General features: G+C 43.4%; 3 protein-coding genes and 1 non-coding gene across 10 annotated transcripts in view; 3 read left to right on the top strand and 1 right to left on the bottom strand.

Moving 5' to 3' along the window:
- LOC114643553 (protein NLRC5-like) overlaps positions 1-20004 on the bottom strand; it is a 5922889-nt gene that overhangs the window by 5106736 nt on the left and 796149 nt on the right. The window lies entirely within an intron of this gene.
- Positions 1-20004, top strand: part of LOC114641980 (NACHT, LRR and PYD domains-containing protein 3-like) — a 1026505-nt gene that overhangs the window by 420252 nt on the left and 586249 nt on the right. The gene's annotated exons all lie outside the window — the stretch shown is intronic.
- LOC114642948 (butyrophilin subfamily 2 member A2-like) overlaps positions 2921-20004 on the top strand; it is a 36798-nt gene continuing 19714 nt past the window's right edge. The window contains exons 1-3 of the mRNA XM_051926030.1: positions 2921-3064; positions 15666-15737; positions 16133-16480. Coding sequence (XP_051781990.1) covers positions 15668-15737; positions 16133-16480 — 418 coding nt within the window. The 5' untranslated portion in view covers positions 2921-3064; positions 15666-15667. The remainder of the gene's footprint in view (positions 3065-15665; positions 15738-16132; positions 16481-20004) is intronic.
- On the top strand, positions 17286-17368 carry trnal-uaa (transfer RNA leucine (anticodon UAA)). Its single transcript has one exon. It is a non-coding gene; the product is annotated as a tRNA-Leu (tRNA).

The following is a 20004-nucleotide window of genomic DNA, read 5'->3' as shown; positions in this document are numbered from 1 at the left end:
TGCACAGTATCACCTGGATGCTAAATATTTCGCTGTCTCCACACTTTGACTGTTCCAGGCTGACTTAGCGATTTCCTGCTCTTTATCACTTTTCATTGATTTCCAGACAGCTGATAAATTTGGCCTTGTCAGGAGTAAAGCTACCTGAGTATCAAAATCCCGACTTGACAGCCTCTCTCCTTCACTTGGATTTCTCGCACACTGATCACTCTTCATTCACCTGCCCCAGCAACAGGAGACACCAGGCAGACATGGCGGCTGTAACTGAGGTTCATGAGGGCCAAGGACTCGAGCAGCACTTCCACTGTTCAACACACAGAGATGGCCCAATAAATATTAAACTTACCTGAATCAAGTACAGATAATGGATGCTTTCAAATTTTCTTTCACCTGTGGTCTCATGAAGAATAACGCTGTAGTGTATCCCATGAGATATCATTATAGATGGAAATTTCAAAAATGAATGATGTTCAGAAAAGAGAAGTACATGTAGCCACTTGTGTAGACTCGGGCTGGCCGCTCTAGCTGCCCACCTCCACCCCAAGGAACAGCCCTGGCTATGGCAGCACAGACTCACAAAAAAGACAAAACTGGGCAGACAGACCAGAAGACATTTGTGTTTCTGTCTGTGATCTTCCACCAGTTGAACACATCACAGCCCATCATGTCTGCCCTCACTCAGCTCATCACATAGGTCAGCTCCTTTTCTCTGAAAGATGACACAGACTCTTGACCACCAAGACCACCCAGGGCAGGCCAGCACAGAGAAATGCACTACCAGTTAAGGACTGTCCAATCGAAGTGGCCAGACCTCTATAAAGACATTCCTGAATGAAATTAGAAAGGAATTAAGAAAAAGAAATAATAATCATAAAGAGAAAAGGAGATGAAACCAAACTAAGGGAGACTCGGCCCAAGCTGCGAGCTCCTGAGTGTTTTTTCAAATCAGTGAAATCAGAAGAACGTCATTGAAGAACATAAAGTCACAACTCACAGGACATGAGGGTATGTGGAGACTTTGCTAAATTCTTCAAAATTCTCAGAGGCCTCCATATGGGGAATCCAGCAGAATTCTTTGAATTAAATATAGAACAACACACTCAAGGACACTGGTGGGGAAAAAGTTCTTATTCATGCAAAAACTACAGGAAATCTGGAAAAAAATGCTACCAAGTCACAGAGTTGAAGAAGAATCAGACTTGACAGCCTTTAAAGAAGATTTAGATGAGACATCAGACAAGTAAGGAATTAGCCAAGCAAACACACTTGACTGAATGGTTTGTCAAACGTCTTATGTTCTAAGAGTATGAGGTTCACTGAAGGTGAGAAAGAGAAAGCACATTAGAAAGAACACATGAGGAGACATTACAGAATTAGGACAGAGTTGAAGGTCTGGAGAAAAGATAGAAATAGAGAAGAAGACGATTCAGACCTCATGAGTACATTACTAGAAGAACAAGGCCGACCTCAGAAAAAACAACCAGAACAAAAGACCTTGCAGATCATCAAACTGTCAGGCCACTGGAGCACTGGAGTCTGACAAAGAGGAGACAAGCAATGGCGGACACCAGAGGATCAATCAGAGTGTCATCAGCTGTCTAAATGTACTTAGAGGACAGAGCTCAGTTGTCAGCCCTGCAGTCTCATCTGTTCTTTCTTTCCTACATCTTCACACGTCCACTCCATGTTTGCTGTTTTCACCGAGTTGTACAGGTTTTCTTTTTGTGTGTTTGATGAATTAGCCATTTTAAACTGGTCTTGTTGAGTGCGTCACTGGACTCTGTCATGTAGTGTCACTCTGTCCAGGGTTGGTTCCTGCTTTACACCTGATGCTGCTGGGAGAGCCTCCAGGTCCGTGTAAACCAGAATGTTAAGTTGTGTATTTGGAGGAAGGAGTTGACATGTGGTGAGTGGATTATGGGAAGGAATGGAGCTGTAGACAGAGCCAAAGGAGCTTACATGGGCCGGGACTGACTAGAACAGGGGTCCTCAATCACAGTCCTGGAGGGCCACAGTGGCTGCAGGTTTTATTCCAACTTGTTTCCTAATTAGAAAGCAGTCCATGCTGATATTGAAACCTGGTATTGAACTATTTAGCTTGTTAATGTTTGAATTCATCCAAGAGCAAACTGAATTGCACTGTAGAGTTTCCTCATTATCCTTGTATTTTGTGGACCAGAACAGATTTAAGCTTAACGGTCCTTACTATTCCCCTCTCATTTATTTCTAAATATTTTTTATCACAGATACGTCATGGTAAGCATGTGAGCTGGAGAGCTGCTGGTTTATTGGTTAGCTGCATCTCATTATTAACTAATATCTGATTAAGAAAACAAGCCACAATTAAAAGTTAAATGCAGCTGCTAAAATCTAAAATAGGCAATTAAGGGTTCTGACAGGTAACAGAACTAAAATTAAGCCCAAAAAACGTTTTGCTTTAGTAGTAAATAAAAAGGTTCTAATTAAGAAATTGGTTAAAGTGAAAACCTGTAGCCACTGCGGCCCTCCAGGACTGTGATTGAGGACCCCTGGACTAGAGGGACAGAAGGCTGGCAGGACATCTGCATGTGGGCTCACCTGTAAAGACAAGAACAGACTGAGAATTATCAGAGAGGGGACAGAAAGGGGAAAGACCACCTGCTCGTGTGCCACTTTCACTCAGCCACCTGCAGGTTTGCCATTTCTGTCTTAATGCGGCTCACCTCTGCCTGTCACACAGTTTACATGTCTGCAACATCAGGTTAATGTGACTTGCTGTGAGGGGATTTGTACTTCTGAGCACGCTAAAGGTTTGGCTGTGACCTAAAGAAGTTCACATTTGGTTATTTCAGTTGCCTTTTCTTTTTATGTCCTCTGTCTCTTTAAGACTCAGGTGTGTTCCTCCTGGAGGGCTGCCAAGCATCAGAGCAGAGCAGAGCAGCGGAGCTCAGGGACTGTGCTGTGAAGGTTTCCTTTTATAAACCTACAGGTAATACAAAGACAGTTTTAAAAAGATCTGTTCATCAGTGAATTCTGAAAAATAAAATCTGTGATGGGAGAAAACTGAAGAAAAAAGTAAAAGCAGGTAAGAGAAATGCAAGTTTGATTTTGTTGTTGTACCTGAGCTTTGACATCTGCTCAAGTTTCCTCCATTTGGTTGTTTTTGGTGTCGTCTTGAAAGCCTTTTACACTGGATGTCTGTCATTTTGGGTGTTTTTTTTGCTTTATGATGTTACAGTCAGTGAAGTGACCAGTAGACTCATCACAGCCTCACGTCTTCAGGCTTCTTCACATTTTTTTCTTTATTATTTTTAGTGACAGCTCCACAGCACTGCTAAACACAGAGATGGTGACTGGGGAGACTTTGTCGCATTTCTTCTTAGTGTAAACTTGATTTTTAATAGTTATTTTTTGACGATAGGATTTAGTTTACAATGTTGATATTCATACAGTCCGTGTGTTACTTGGTCCTAGGACATTGTAGTGAATGCTCCTAACTCACAGATCTCTAACATCCTGAGTTTAAATGTAAGTGCAGTTTGTGTGTCCTCCTTGTGTTCCCTCAGGCTACTCTCATTTTCCTCTAACGCTCAGGTGAAGTTCAGTCTGTGATTCTAATCTTTTGCCATGTGGGTGTCTCCAGGGGCAGGCGTGGTGGTGCACCGTTAGTCAGGCCTGCCGGCATTTTATACCAGCAGATGTGAATGTAATCGACGGCCATTTGAACACAACAAATAAGGTGGCTGACAGACGACACTTTTGAGGTGTCCTTGTATTTATACAAGCCATATAAATAAGAGTATATTTGGATTAAGTTTAGATATAAAAATGCTAAACACACCATATATAAATAACAGTAAAGTTCATCAATACATTAGTGCAGGCTCTGCTTCCTCCATCTTATTTTATCAGTAGAGAAGCTTCTTGGTTTTAAATTGTTTTATTGTTAAGGATGACAAGAGTGTCCCTGGTACCCAGTAGGCCCAAATGATGGACACCTTACCATTTATTTGTATAAAACAGAAAACTCTTTTAGCTCAAATTACTCAGCATGGACAACCTTCACAGGGTGGAGATCCTTCATGTGGCTTACCAGTAGTGAACTGACCCTGGCACTCCAGGGCCCTCATGTATAACTCTGTGTGTAGAATTCACACTAAACAGACACTATACAGACAAAAGCAGAATTATGCGTGCACACAAAAAAATTCATATGCACAAAATCATGCGTAAGCCAACTTCCATGGACTTCTGCTACATAAATCCTGGTCAGCCTGACGCCCCACCCTGACTCCTTATATTAAATCAATATAATTATCCCCTTTTGTTCAGTGTTTAGTTAAAAGACAATGGCAAAAGCATGTGAAAAAAGTAGAATATTAGCGAATGCAAAGTGGAGGCAAGTAAAAACTAGAAGGGAGGGCAGGCCAGGCAGGGCGTGGCGAGCACATTGATCCCTCTGCCCCTTGAAGCAGAGAGCTCTTGGGGGGTGCTCTGACACCAGCGATGGGTTCCACCAGCCACCTTCTCCCCCTGGCCCTTCCCTGCCGACCTGGAGCCTGTTGCATCACACTGGGTGGCGATCCCGCGCCCTACCCCACGCACCCACCCCTGGGGGGATGGGGATGAAAGGTGCAGAGGGATCCACCGACACCAGGATGGCTGACCCAGGTGGCCCACTGGGTTGAATCCTTCGGCCAGGCGGCGCAGACCCCACCTGCTTACCTCTCGGCGGGTTCATGCCCACTTCAACTCTATCTTCACCCCTTTGTAATTCTCACAGCCCCGGACCAGAGTCAAATGGACATCTGGTCATGTTTCACATTGAGACCAGACACGTGCACACTGTCCCCAGCTGTCTTCTGGTCATGTAAGAGAGGATAAGAGAAGGAGAGGGGAGGATGTTTGGAGTTAGGGTTTAAGTTTTGGTTGTGGTTGTGCCTGGTCAGGCAATGGGATAGGAGGGAGGGGTGGGAGGGAAGGTGAAGGGGGACAAAAGCTTGGCTTGAGGGCTGACTTTCAATAGATCACAGTGAGGGAGCTGCTCTGCTACATATGACACCCCAACCCAGAATCAGGTCATCTACGAATGATTTAGCACCGGGTTCCCCACAAATGTGCGGTGTGAATAAGGAAGAGGGAGCAGCTGCTCATCCAGGCCACTCCCCAGACTTCTCACCGGTCCGCCACTATGGGGAGGGTGGCCTCTGCCTATCCCTGGCCCACCGAGGCTCCGCAGTGCTAGGGTATCGTCACATTTAGGAGGGATTCTGACTTAGCGGTGTTCAGTCATAATCCCACAGATGGTAGTTTCGCACCATTGACTCCTCAACCAACCACATACACCAAATTTCTCAACCTGCGGTTCCTCGTATTGAGCAGGATTGCTGTTGCGACAACACCATCATCAGTACAGTACAATTAACCTGTCTCACAACAGCTTAAATCCAGCTCACGTTCACTGATAATGGGTGAACAATCCAACGGTTGGTGAATTGTGCTTCTCAATGATAGGAAGAGTCGACATCTAAAGATCAAACAGCGACGCCACCACAAGCCAGTTATCCCTGTGGTAACTTTTCTGACACCTCCTGCTTGAAACCCAAAAATCCAGAAGGATTGTGAGGCCCCACTTTGAAAATCAAGATCAAGCAAGCTTTTGCCCTTCCGCTCCACGGGAGGTTTGTGGCCTCCCTGAACTCGCCTTAGCACACCTGCTTTATGGTGTGACATGTGTACTGGTCCAGTCAAGCTACCCACCTGTCACTCTCCCCGAAGCATGTCGCGCCCACGGGTGGCTTGGGCGCTTGACACCAGAAGCAAGAGCCACGTAGGGCTCCCCCTCCTGCCTCACTCTGTCAGTGAAAAAATGATGACTACTGGTATTTCACCTGTGGTGCCCCATAGCCCTGGGCAGAACTGGGGGCCTCCCACTTATTCTACTCCTCTCATGTCTCTGCACAGTGCCAGACTAGAGTCAAGCTCAAAAGGGTCTTCTTTCCTCGCTGATTCTTCCAAGCCCATTTCCTTGGCTGTGGTTTCGCTAGATAGTAGGTAGGGACAGTGGGAATTTCGTTCATCCATTCATGCGCATGACTAATTAGATGACAAGGAATTTGGCTACGTTGGAGCCCATTACCAGGCCTATTCCGAGTTTTAATGTTTCTCGTCAACCGTGCCCCTCAGGTCAGCCATCTCGCCCATCGGCCTTGTCATCTAAGTGATGCATGGCAGGCACCCCTTATGGTCAAGGCAGTACATGCTGACTTGGTACGGCTTGGGGGATGTAATCATTATGAGATTTGATCCCACTGACACCTGTTGTGGTACTAATTCCTGGCCCAAACCTCTGAATGTTATGGATATTATTATTGTCTAATTGTAGAAATGGGAGTATGTTATGGCCCCTGAATAAGCATGTCTGTCTACTAATAAGACGCAAGAAGTAATCAAATTATTAAGTACTATAGGGGGATAAGTGGTTTTGTGCTATATTCGGTGTGTGTAGTCTAGCTATGTGATCTAATGGTTAAGTGTGTAGTACTGAAAACGATTTATGTCTGAGTGGCTGTTGTAATGCTGTTATGTGTATTTTTGTTTTTATTTTTTAATGTTCATTACTTTATGTTAGAAGCGAATGGCGGTGTGATTTGCCCGATCCTTACAACTGTGACCCTTCAGGTAAGGATCACAGAGAAGGTTGAGATTTTACCAGCATTTCATGTAGAATGCTCCTGGGACATTGTCCTCTTAGAAGTTCTGTCAACAGTGACCCTTAGAGCTATGGTTGGTTAGGTCCTTGGCCATAGCACCAGTGGGAGATTCACAGATGAGTCCCAGGAAGGCTCTGATGAGGCTGACAGAGGCCGTGGTCCCTGTCGAGTGTCTCCTCGGCCACTACTGGCTCTATCATCACCAACCCAGATCTACCTGATGATTTCTCAAGTTCAAGCACTTTATTGTCATTGTGTAACACAACGAAATAACTTTTTGTGACAGCCCCGAGGTGCATTTAAAGAAAAGTTAAATAATTCCAAATATGTCATATTGCTCGAAGTACAGAAGCATAAATTGTTATTGCACCTGTTAATGAATAGTACATCACATATTCTACAGTATATTGTAATACATTAGTATATTGCACATTACCATTATAGCTTATTGCACATGTTCAATTTAAAAATGGTTCTTCGACTGAGGAGATTCAGAGTTGAGAAAGTTTATGGCACATGGGAAAAAGCTATTTTTTAGTCTGTTTGTGCGTCCACGGATTGACCTAAAGCGTCCGCTTGACGGTAGGAGCTCAAACAAAGAATTTCCAGGGTGAGTTTTGTCCTTGAGAATGTTTTTGGCCCTTCTCACACAGCGAGTCTTATACAAGAGTTCGAGTGATGGCAGTTCAGTCCCTATAATGGCCTCTGCTGTTTTTACGACCCGCTGCAGGGCTTCTTTAGCAGCCTTGCTGCAGCTGTTGTACCTGCAGGTCATCATGGAGTTAGTTAAAATGCTCTCTGTAGTGCATCTATAGAAATTAACCAGCAGTTTCTGGGGGAGGTCAGCTCTCCTTAGCTTCCTGAGAAAATCGAGGCGTTGTTGTGCTTTGCCTATTATAGCCAAGTTGTTGTCAGCCCAGGACAGGTCCTCTGAGATGGTGACTCCTAGAAACTTAAAGCTGGAAACTCTCTCCACAGCATCTGCATTGATTGTTATCAGACCGTGATTGGTCTTTTTAGTGGTCCTAAAGTCCAGAATAACTTCTTTGGTCTTTTTGGTATTTAAGACCAGGTTGTTGGTGTTGCACCATGCTGTCAGATTCTGAACCTCTTCCCTATATGCAGCTTCATTGTTGTCTGTTACAAGCCCGATGACAGTTGTATCATCTGAAAATTTAACAATAATGTTTGATTTGTGTATGGGTTGACAGTCATGGGTGAAGAGTGCATAGAGAAGGGGACTTAGTACACATCCTAGTGGCACACCAGTGCTGAGGGTTAGGGTGGAGGATGTGTGTTTGCCCATCTTGACAGACTGGAGGCGGTTGGTGAGATAATCCAGTAACCAGTTGCATATGGACGGAGCAAGTCCTAGTGCATAGAGTTTTTGGATCAGCTGGTTAGGTATGATGGGATTAAATGCAGAGCTGTAGTCAATGAAGAGCATCCTAACATAGGCATTGGGCTTTTCCAGGTGCGAGAGGTCAGCATGTAGAGCCACACAGATGGCGTCCTCAGCTGATCTGTTTGATCGATAGGCAAATTGGTGTTGGTCTAGATCAGCTGGGATGGAGGCTTTGATGTGGGTGATTACCAGTCGTTCAAAGCACTTTGTGATGACAGGGGTGAGAGCGACTGGTTGATAGTCATTAAGGCAGGTTATCCTCGGTTTTTTTGGGAACAGGTACAATGGTTGTGGATTTCAGGCACAAGGGGACTACACCTGAGGAGAGAGAGAGAAGTTGAATATGTGTGTAAATACCTCCGCTAATTGGTCAGCGCAGGCCTGGAGCACACGTCCTTGCACATTATCAGGACCTGCTGCCTTCCTTGTATTGATGTTTTCGAGTGCCCGCTGCACATCATGTATGTGTATGACCAAAGGCTGTGAGTCTCCGTTTAGCTCGAAGCTGACTGGAGGCTGGTTGTTGTCCTTGTCAAACTGTGCAAAGAAACTGTTAAGTTCCTCTGCTAGGTTGGCATTGTTATTGGCCAGTGTGTCTTGTACGTCATTTTTCTTTTTGTAATCTGTGATTAATCAGATGCCTTGCCACATCCGCTGTGAGTTTGAGTTACTGTCAAAGTCCTCCTCAATCTGTTGTTGTACATTAGTTTAGCAGACTTGATGCCCTTCTTGAGGTTGGCTCTGGCAGCTCTATAGGCTGAGGTGTCTCCTAATTTAACACTAGAATTACCAGAGCCTACGAAAAAACTCGTATATCCGGCCCACCTTAAATCGCTTCTTAAATCCGTTCACACCTCTCCGCCAGCATCCTTTGTCCTCTAAATGTGCTGATAAAAGACAAGCTGCCAGCAGCCGGCTATTCCATCCCCCCACCGACTTAGAACGTGAGCGAACCTTTCCCAGCTCACGCCTTGATTGTTTACCTGGGAGTGAAGTGCAGTTTTACAGTGGAAATGATAGATCGTTATTTGGAAGACACGCATGAAATGCGTGTTCCGTTTCTAAAGTAATCTGTGTAAACACATTGTTAAAACAGAAACTTTTTCATATTTTAGTAATAAATGTTACAAAATGTAGTAGGCATAAACTATAGAATATATAAAGCCTGAGTTCCAAAGATCAAATAAACACTTTCACAAAAGCTTCAAGAATGACTCAACAGCTTCTGTGGCATAGTGCGTTAAGATTTGCCTCTTAGTGCAGATCAGCTTTTCCTTGCCTCACAGACCTGAGTTCGATTCCCCGCTGGGGATGAAGTGTTGCTTTTTTTTTCTTTTCTTTTAAACCTCAAACGGACATAAAATTTATACATTGGTATGCACTGTCAGTTACTGAGATCGTTATATTTTCATGTGGGATGCTGCTTTTAAAATATTTTTTTAACAATTGAGACTGCAATTAACAGGAACAACTGTCCTTATAAGTTATTTTTAAGATCCATAACACACAGACAGACAGAGCACTGCGTAATAGAGAGACAGACAGGCAGAGAAGTCACTAGATATAGAAATAAACAGGGAAGCCACGTGTACTGAAAGAAAAAAAGAACAACATGTGCGTTGTCCCTGACTCTCTAAGTAAGATCAGGGGAGGGGTGATGTTAGAGCGCCTGCGCTTATTCAGTGCAGCAGGAACAACGCACATGTTGTTCTTTTTGTCTTTCAGTACACGTGGCTTCCCTGTTTATTTCTATATCTAGTGACTTCTCTGCCTGTCTGTCTCTCTATTACGCAGTGCTCTGTCTGTCTGTGTGTTATGGATCTTAAAAATAAGTTATAAGGACAGTTGTTCCTGTTAATTGCAGTCTCAATTGTTAAAAAAATATTTGAAAAGGAGCATCCCACATGAAAATATAACGATCTCAGTAACTGACAGTGCATACCAATGTATAAATTTTATGTCCGTTTGAGGTTTAAAAGAAAAGAAAAAAAAAGCAACACTTCATCCCCAGCAGGGAATCGAACTCAGGTCTGTGAGGCAAGGAAAAGCTGCTCTGTGCTAAGAGGCAAACCTTAACACACTATGCCACAGAAGCTGTTGAATCATTCTTGAAGCTTTTGTGAAAGTGTTTATTTGATCTTTGGAACTCAGGCTTTATATATTCTATAGTTTATGCCTACTACATTTTGTAACATTTATTACTAAAATATGAAAAAGTTTCTGTTTTAACAATGTGTTTACACAGATTACTTTAGAAACGGAACACGCATTTCATGTGTGTCTTCCAAATAACGATCTATCATTTCCACTGTAAAACTGCACTTCACTCCCAGGTAAATAATCAAGTCGTGAGCTGGGAAAGGTTCGCTCACGTTCTAAGTCAGTGGGGGGATGGAATAGCCGGCTGCTGGCAGCTTGTCTTTTATCAGCACATTTAGAGGACAAAGGATGCTGGCGGAGAGGTGTGAACGGATTTAAGAAGCGATTTAAGGTGGGCCGGATATACGAGTTTTTTCGTAGGCTCTGGTAATTCTAGTGTTAAAGGCTTTGTCCCTTTCCCTGAGCAGCTGTTTGATTTCACTATTCATCCATGGTTTCTCATTTGGGTAGACCTTAATCCTTTTGTTGACAGTGACATTGTCCACACAGTAATTAATATATGACAGCACAGATGAAGTTTATGTCTCTAAGTCTGTCTGATGAGAAAATATATTCCAGTCTGTTTGTTCAAAGCAGTTCTGGAGTTGGCAAATGGCAGCTTCAGGCCAAACCTTAACAGTCTTGCTAATTGGATTAGTACTGCTGATAAGGGCTTTGTGCGCTGGAACAAGAACTAAAGAGAGATGATCAGACTGGTCGAGGTGGGGGTGTGGAATGACCTTATAGGCGTCTTTTATGTTTGTATAGACCTGCTCTAAGGTGTTCTCCCCTCTGGTTTTACAAGGTACATGCTGATAAAATCTGGGGAATACATCCTTAAGATTCGCTTGATTGAAATCCCCAGCAATGATAAAAACTGCATCAGGATGCAAGTTCTGTTGTTTACTGATAATGTCAAACAATTTTTCAAGCGCTGACTTAACATGAGCCTGAGGAGGTATGTATACTGCTGTAACAATAACGACGGTATGTTCTCTCGGTAGGTAAAACGGTCGGCATCTGAGCATCATATATTCCACGTCCTGACAACAGAACTTGTTGATTATATTTGTATTAGTGCACCAAGCAGTATTAGTATAGACACACAGCCCTCCACCTGTTTTCTTACCGGAATCGGGGGTTCGATCGGTTCGATGGACCGAGCTACCTGCAACTTCAACTGCTGTGTCCGGTATGGTGGGATCCAGCCACGTCTCTGAAAAAATCAAAAGGCAGCAGTCCCTTGTAGTTTTATGTGTGGAAATATCCAGTCGAAGCTCGTCCATTTTATTTGCGAGTGATCTAATATTCTCAAGAAGAATGCTAGGAAGAGGGGTTTTATGTGGAGCAGCCTTTAGCCTAGATAGTAATCCTGCTCGCTTGCCTATTTTTTGCTTCCTCTCCCTGCGCCGTCTACGTGGCCGTCTTCCAAGTATAGGAGTCATCGTAGGTCCTGGTGATCCATACGTTGTCGACCATGGGTCTTAAGCTGGCCATAACAACTGTCCAGCAGTCTACAACATAAGCCCACAAACTGGGCCCAGGGGCTGATGTCGACAAGCCCAAGGAATGGGTCTGCCAAACACAGCATCCATGTGCTAGGTCAGAGACCATTAGTCTTGCTCATTGGAGCTGAGATTTCCTCACATGCTGAGCTGCTTCTCTTTGTAGCCAAACTGTGACAGTAGCTTTCCGCATCTTTTATTCTTTCCAAGCTACCTCCAGCATCCTCTTTCCGCTCATTTTTGATGAGATAATTTTAAGTCTGCATTTCTTTCTTTCATTCCTTCTGAAATGGGTATCATTCTTTATTGGACTCGTAATTTACATCTGTTTTACATGGAACAGTAATGTACAAAGTGTTTGAGTACAGGGACTTACGGCCATACAGCCACCTCTCCCGGGTTCAAGATAGTATAAGTTTTACGTATTAAGTCATTACTTTGCATTGAACATTCCATACATAATACAAAGTTGCTTCGATAAAAGATACATAGATGTATCAATAATGGCTAAGTTTATAGTCCATATTTAGAGTCCATAAGCATCTCCTAAAGTGGAGTTCTTGAGCTAGCAGCTCTCAGTGGTACAGTATAATATAGTTCCGTTAATTCCATAAGTTTCATACTGTTTGCACACAGGAGCCACCTGTTTCCCTTGCCAAGCCCAGATCTTGACTATGGTTTTGTTAGACAGTAAGAAGGTAAAACAAGGATCTGATTGCTAAACATAGTTACTCCAACACGTGCTGCAACTGGGAGATGTGCCGAGCCCCGTTTCGCACCCCAGCCCAACTGACCCAGCCCTTAGAGGCAATCCTTATCCCAAAGTTACAGATCTGGCTTGCTGACTTCCCTTACCTACATTGTTCTAACATGCCAAAGGCTGTTCACCCTGCAGACCTCCCACGGATTTTCACGGGCCGTCGAGACCTCTCCAGATGCCACCGGAAGTGCAACGCTTTCCAAGGAGCAGGTCCCCCTCTCGGACAAACCCATTCAAGGGCGGCCCTACCCTTCAATGAGAAAACAGAAATCTCCTCAGGGCTCCCACCGACTTCTCCAGGATCACATGCATCACTGCCCCCACCCATCTCTGCCACTCTGGATTCAAAGATCTGAACCCGACTCCCTTTCAATGGGCCCCACAATTCAGAAAGGTGCTCACCCATCCCTTATGACCAACTGACCCATGTTCAACTGCTTATCACATGGAACCCTGCTCCACTTTGACCTTCAAAGCACTTGTTTAAATATTTTCTACTACCACCAAGATCTGCACCCACGGTTGCTCCACCCGGACCCTCAACCTAGGCTTCAGTGCGCACCACAGTGGCCCTCCTACTTATTGCAGCTTAGCCCTCGCAGCCACCAGTGCCGGCAACAGCCAGGTATGGGCCTGACACTCCAGTGCCATCCATTTTCAGGGCTGGTTGATTCAGCAGGTGAGTTGTTACACACTCTTTAGCAGGTTCCGACTTCCATGGCCACCATCCTGCTGTCTCTATCAACCAACACCTTTTCTGGGATCTGATGAGTGTCTGCATTGGGCGCCTTAACCCGGCATTCAGTTCATCCTGCAGTGCCAGCTCTGTTTAACAAAAGTGGCCCACTAGGCACTCAGCATTCCACACCAGTGAACCAGGCTTCTTACCCATTTGAAGTTTGAGAATAGATTAAGATTGTTTTGTCCCCAAGGCCTCTTATCATTCGCTTTACCAGATAAAACTGCGTGCCAACAAGTGCCAGCTATCCTGAGGGAAACTTCGGAGGAAACTAGTTGCTAGATGGTTCGATTAGACTTTTCCCCCTATACCCAGGTTGGACAACTGATTTGCAAATCAGGACCACTGCGATTCTCCACCAGAGTTTCCTCTGGCTTCGCCTTGCCCAGGCATATTTCACCATTATCACATATGCTCTGGCTCCACCTCCTCAGCAGGGTGGGCGAGACAGGCTGGCGGTGCACCCAGGCTGCTGGGTGCCCAGGATCCTGCCTCGGCAATGCTATCTGGGTGACTGGCACTGCACACTTCACTTCCATTGCTCCACAGGGTTTCGAGTGAGACCCATTGCCCCCTAGCCTCTGGAGGGAAGGGTGGGACCCTCTGACAACTCATGAAGCCATTGTTCTGGCTGGGTGGTTGCTCTCCAGATGTAGAACCAAAGCACAATTGTTATAATAAGAATATGAGTACAGTTGACTGTTCTGATTGCATTTGAAAAATCTGACATTGCTGCGAATCGATGTTTCGCAGTTCAACCACAGTGTAAGGAAATCTTATCTATCTGGATGACAAGCAGATAATACCATCCTATAGAGCTGGCATGGCGCGACTCAGTGATGATTGTGAAATACCCGATTGGTCAGCAAGTTCACACTGAAAAGCTTCTGTGGCTAAAATCCCGAGAGTGGACAGAACTTGTAAAAGAACAGGTAGAGCGCAATTCCTCAAAGTCTGCCTTTGTAAAGCTTGTGCCAGTTCAGCACACAGCGCCAAGAGGAGAGCTCTGGGAAATCAAAATCGACTTAGAAGCCTGTCATCATCATCTATAAATATGGGCTCTCTTCTAATTCTTTCATTTGCGATGTCTTCTAACAACGCTAAAGCAGCTATGGGAGTTGAAATAGTTTGGCTATTCTGCGCACCATTATATCCAGCATGCAGTGCACAGATTTCAGACGAGAAGCAACAGGCCTCTTACCTGAACAGTTTAGAGTCTCTCCTGTAGAGTACTTTATATGATCTAAGAACAAATAATAACAAATCCACAACAATGGCATAAACCATTATTGAAGGTCCAAATACTGAGCCAAAGTTTTAAAGCCGGAGACAAAACCACACAACACAACACAGGAGCAGAAGGAGACCACGAGGAGCAACACTGAGAAATATCAGCTAAGACTGAGGCTTGACTCGGCACTTTTATTGTGTAGACGGTGAAGGCCATCATCAGCAGGACACCTCAGTAACTGGTGGTATTTTGTCAGCCAGAGGAGGGGGACACAATTAAGAAGAACCATCAACAAATAAAGAAAACATCAATGGAAAGAAACCAAAAACAGAAAAAAAAAATTAAAAGCAGGGTGGAGGAGCAGCTCAGACAAGATGGCCGTGTTCAGTTAATTGTATTTTTATTTTTATATTTCCACTGGCAGAGGGATTAGTGGGATTATTCCCATTGGAAATGATTTATAAATTCATAAAGTTCAAATAAACACAATCTTACATTTACCAAATGAAATACATAAAGGGACTCAGCAATTTTAATTCAAGATGAGTGCCATCCAGTTCAGTGAGATGTGGGTTACTGGCTCCATAGCCATTGCTGTGGTCCTCACCTGTTAATTATCTGAGTGGGCCGATGTCTAATATGAAGAGTCTCCAAGTCCTGAGTGAAGGGCTGTTGTACTACCATGTTACTTAGAGAGATTCTCCATTTCAGTGTTTGTCCACAATGGTCAGGTAAGTGAAAAAATAAAACCAGTGCCCATGTAGAGGTCCATCTCAGGAGAGCACCAGGGACAACTCAATGGAGTTTGATGATTTTGACTATATGGTCTGCTTGACTTTCTTTAAAGCCTGTGAACAAATGCTGGACAAGATCCTGCAGGGCAGCAGAGTGTGCTGTTTATGGTAATGAGCCAACATCAATGTGCCCAGTCTCAGGTGTTGGTGACTTTCATGCCAGTCACGGTCAGTTGTATACACGACGTGTGCACTTTGAGAAAACTCTCATCTAATATACTGAGGAATTCTGTGCATTTCACTTGTAGACATACAATAAGTAAATGGATGTGAAGGGCAGCACTGTGTGTCCAAGGGATGGGACCATCTTGTCTGCTTCATGAGAGTGTCTGCCTCATCTCTGAGGACGTCAGAATCATTTCTTACTGTCTGGACAAACCAAACTTTGATTCTTTTGCAGTCATGAAGGTCCAGAAGGGATGGAGCTGCTCTGTGTTCTTTCTGCTCCACATGACACACGTCGCCTGGACACGTATGTGTTTGTATCATTTGTTGTTATTATTTTATACAACTTGTTGTCTTTAAATAGAACTTTTTTTTATTTTAACCAGTAGGTTTTTTTTGTAATTCTAATTTGTTCTTTGTATTTTACCTCAAATCCTAACCCTAACATTGAATTCTGACAGATATGTTTTGTGTCCAATCTGAGTGTCAGACAACTTAATGGAAAGAGTGTAGTTGAGATCTGTCATTTGGGCAGAATATCAAAAACTAGAAGTGATCTTAATATCAGTAAGGGACTGAAGCAGACGAGAGTACAGCGTTTAGTCTTCATCTCTCACACTACGGGATTTGTCTTTATGGACTCAGATGGACTTTTTCTGAACATTTTAACACTCACTACAGCATTTTGTGGTTTCTTTTCAGAGATCTTTCAAGTTGTTGCACCTTCTTCCGCTGTTCTTGTTTTTCTTGGTGAAGATGTCACCCTACCCGCCTCACTCTCACCAGTTATTAGTGCTCAGAGGTTTGAAGTGAGGTGGTTTCGAGACGACTTTGACTCTCCAGTACTTTTGTACCAGACTCTCCAAATCAGACCTGAGCGTCAGATGCAGGCCTATAAGGGAAGAACAGCACTGTTCCTAAAAGAGCTCCAGAACGGAAACGTGTCTCTGAGACTCCAGGATGTCCGTGTTTCTGATGGTGGCCTCTACAAATGTTTTGTGGACTCTGGACCATGGAATGAAGAAGTTCACATCACTCTGAAAGTTGAAGGTGATTTTCTTCTTTTCTCTTGTTATTCCATATCCCCTCTAGTGGCGGTGACATGGTTCAGTAATGTACCAAAGCCATTTAGCATTTCTAATTTTGCTATTCTTGAGACTTTGATAATCTACAGACACATTATTGTTCTGTTATATTGATGGCCCTCTAGCCTGTTGTCAAATTTGTCAGATTTCCTCATGTAATATTTCAGACACTGGTGTTGCATTGGCATAAATTCCTTGGTGTTAACCCCAAGATTGGGGTCTTATTTCTATGTAAATACTGTATGGTTAAACTTGAGTCAGACTTGGGGTGACGTGCAATGATCTGATTTCCATTATTAAGCCTAAATAACTCTCAGGACAGTGTTCTGCTGTCATCTAGTGGATGAAATAACATCATCCTGCAAAAAAATCAAGAACATTTCTGTGCATTTTGCCACTTTATAATAACGATGCTATCTCATCAATATTCATGGGTGGGGTGGAGGCTTCAACCAAAGACATAATTGCATGTAAATGAGAAGTCATGAAGACAGCTTTAGAACAAACTGAAAATGAACCATTGCTTGAATGGAGTGACAGTGATGACGATGTGAATTGGTCATCAGACCTTAACAACGGACAGTCTAGTCAATATGACATCAGTACATCATCTGCCCTGTCACTGTGTGCTGCTGAAGTGAGAGTCGCCTCCCCCCATGGCCTCCCACGTCAGAAGAGAAGATGAGTCTCCACCTGTTTTTGAAGGAGCTGAAAGACTGACCGCAGTTTTCATGGAGTGGCAAAGAGTGCTTAAAATGGCTTTTTCTACCACCAGAATACCTGAGTGGTTAAGACGTTGGACTTAAGATCCAAAGGGCAGATGCCCGCGTGGGTTCAATCCCCACTTCTGGTAGCTTGTTGTTCAAGTGTGCCCGTTCACTCTGTGTGTCTGGGTACAGCTCTCACCTTTAGAAAGTTAACCGAAATACTAACGCAATGTGGATTCTTAGCTCAGCTGAAAATACATACATAAATGTACTTGATTATTTAAAATGTGGTGTATTTCATAGAAAAGGGTTTGTTTTAGATAGATAGATTTTTTATACGTGATTTAAAAGGGAATTGCTGTATACTACTTACCTCTTATATTGAACTAGTTATCTCGTGCCTTACACACAATACCTAAAATCCTTTACTTTCAAAAGTTAAAAACCACAAAACGAGCGTCTGTTTTCTCAGCGAAAAGTCAAGTCAAAGTCAAAGTGAACTTTATTGTCATCTCAACCATATACAAGTATACATTCACCCATCCATCCATTTTCCAGATAGACGAAATTGCAAAGCTCAGGGTCCACAGTGTAACAACATGACGTGCAAATAATAAATTAAAAATAGAATTAAAATTTAAATTTAAAATAAAAACACAAACAAGACAAGACAAAGAAGTAGCAGCAATATTGATGTGTAAGATATGTAATATAATAAATCTATACTAATTAATAAAAGGCAAAGCCCTCACTGACTCACTGACTGACTGACTGACTCATCACTAATTCTGCAACTTCCCGTGTAGGTGGAAGGCTGAAATTTGGCAGGCTGATTACTTATAGCTTACTTACAAAAGTTAGGCAGGTTACATTTCGAAATTCAACGCGTAATGGTCATAACTGGAATCTCTTTTTTCACAACATACTGTAATGGACGGCAGCTCGATGGCCATGGGAGGAGGAGTTGAGTGTCATGTCATCACGCCTCCCACGTAATCACGTGAAAAGACTGTGAACGCAGTAGGGAGAAATGAAGGAGGAGCCGCAAACAACGAAGAACAAAAAAATTCATTAAACAATTGAGAAGGGAGCGAAACAATAAGAAGCGAGCGAGTAAAGCATACAAGCATCTTCATAAGGGAAACAAAGCACGGTGTAAAACGTAAGTTTAAATTAAGTTTATAGAAACGCTCCCGCTGCGGATTGCAATAACATATTCGCGAGATAAAAGAATGCAGTAGGGAGAAATGAAGGAAGAGCCGCAAACAGCGAAGAACAAAAAATTCATTAAACAATTGAGAAGGGAGCGAAACAATAAGAAGCGAGCGAGTGAAGCATACAAGCATCTTCATAAGGGAAAAAAGCACGGTGTAAAACGTAAGTTTAAGTTTATAGAAACGCTCCCGCTGCGGATTGCAATAACATATTCGCGAGATAAAAGTTTAATGAGAAGACATGAGGTATAAATGAACCACACGCCGTAGCGCAACGTTAGCGGCTTCACCTCTAGCGCTGACGTTCGAGATTCGATTCCCGAGAGCGGATGCAGTGAGTGTGTACGCCTGATGAGTCCAGAATTAGGGAGAAAAACGTGTCGCATACTCTTTGCATTATTTGAAAGTAAACTATTAAAACCATTCTATGATCTGCTTCTCGCAACTGAAAGACGGCACATGGCGGATGTTAGCCGACTTGCTGACCGCAACATTAGGGGCTTCAACTCTGGCGCCACAAACAGCGAAGAACAAAAAATTCATTAAACAATTGAGAAGGGAGCGAAACAATAAGAAGCGAGTGAGTGAACCATACAAGCATCTTCATAAGGGAAACAAAGCACGGTGTAAAATGTAAGTTTAAATTAAGTTTATAGAAACGTTCCTGCTGCGGATTGCAATAACATATTCGCGACATAAAAGAACGCAGTAGGGAGAAATGAAGGAAGAGCCGCAAACCGCAAAGAACAAAAAATTCATTAAACAATTGAGAAGGGAGCGAAACAATAAGAAGGGAGCGAGTGAAACATACAAGCATCTTCATAAGGGAAAAAAGCACGGTGTAAAACGTAAGTTTAAATTAAGTTTATAGAAACGCTACCGCTGCGGATTGCAATAACATATTCGCGAGATAAAAGTTTAATGAGAAGACATGAGGTATAAATGAACCACATGCCGTAGCGCAACGTTAGCGGCTTCACCTCTAGCGCTGACGTTCGAGATTCGATTCCCGAGAGCGGATGCAGTGAGTGTGTACGCCTGATGAGTCCAGAATTAGGGAGAAACACGTGTCGCATACTCTTTGCATTATTTGAAAGTAAACTATTAAAACCATTCTATGATCTGCTTCTCGCAACTGAAAGACGGCACATGGCGGATGTTAGCCGACTTGCTGACCGCAACATTAGAGGCTTCAACTCTGGCGCCACAAACAGCGAAGAACAAAAAATTCATTAAACAATTGAGAAGGGAGCGAAACAATAAGAAGCGAGTGAGTGAACCATACAAGCATCTTCATAAGGGAAACAAAGCACGGTGTAAAATGTAAGTTTAAATTAAGTTTATAGAAACGTTCCTGCTGCGGATTGCAATAACATATTCGCGACATAAAAGAACGCAGTAGGGAGAAATGAAGGAAGAGCCGCAAACCGCAAAGAACAAAAATTTCATTAAACAATTGAGAAGGGAGCGAAACAATAAGAAGGGAGCGAGTGAAACATACAAGCATCTTCATAAGGGAAAAAAGCACGGTGTAAAACGTAAGTTTAAATTAAGTTTATAGAAACGCT

Source organism: Erpetoichthys calabaricus, chromosome 4, assembly GCF_900747795.2.
Source record: "Erpetoichthys calabaricus chromosome 4, fErpCal1.3, whole genome shotgun sequence".
NCBI classification, from domain to species: Eukaryota; Metazoa; Chordata; class Cladistia; order Polypteriformes; family Polypteridae; genus Erpetoichthys; species Erpetoichthys calabaricus.
This window is presented reverse-complemented; position numbering and strand designations above follow the sequence as displayed.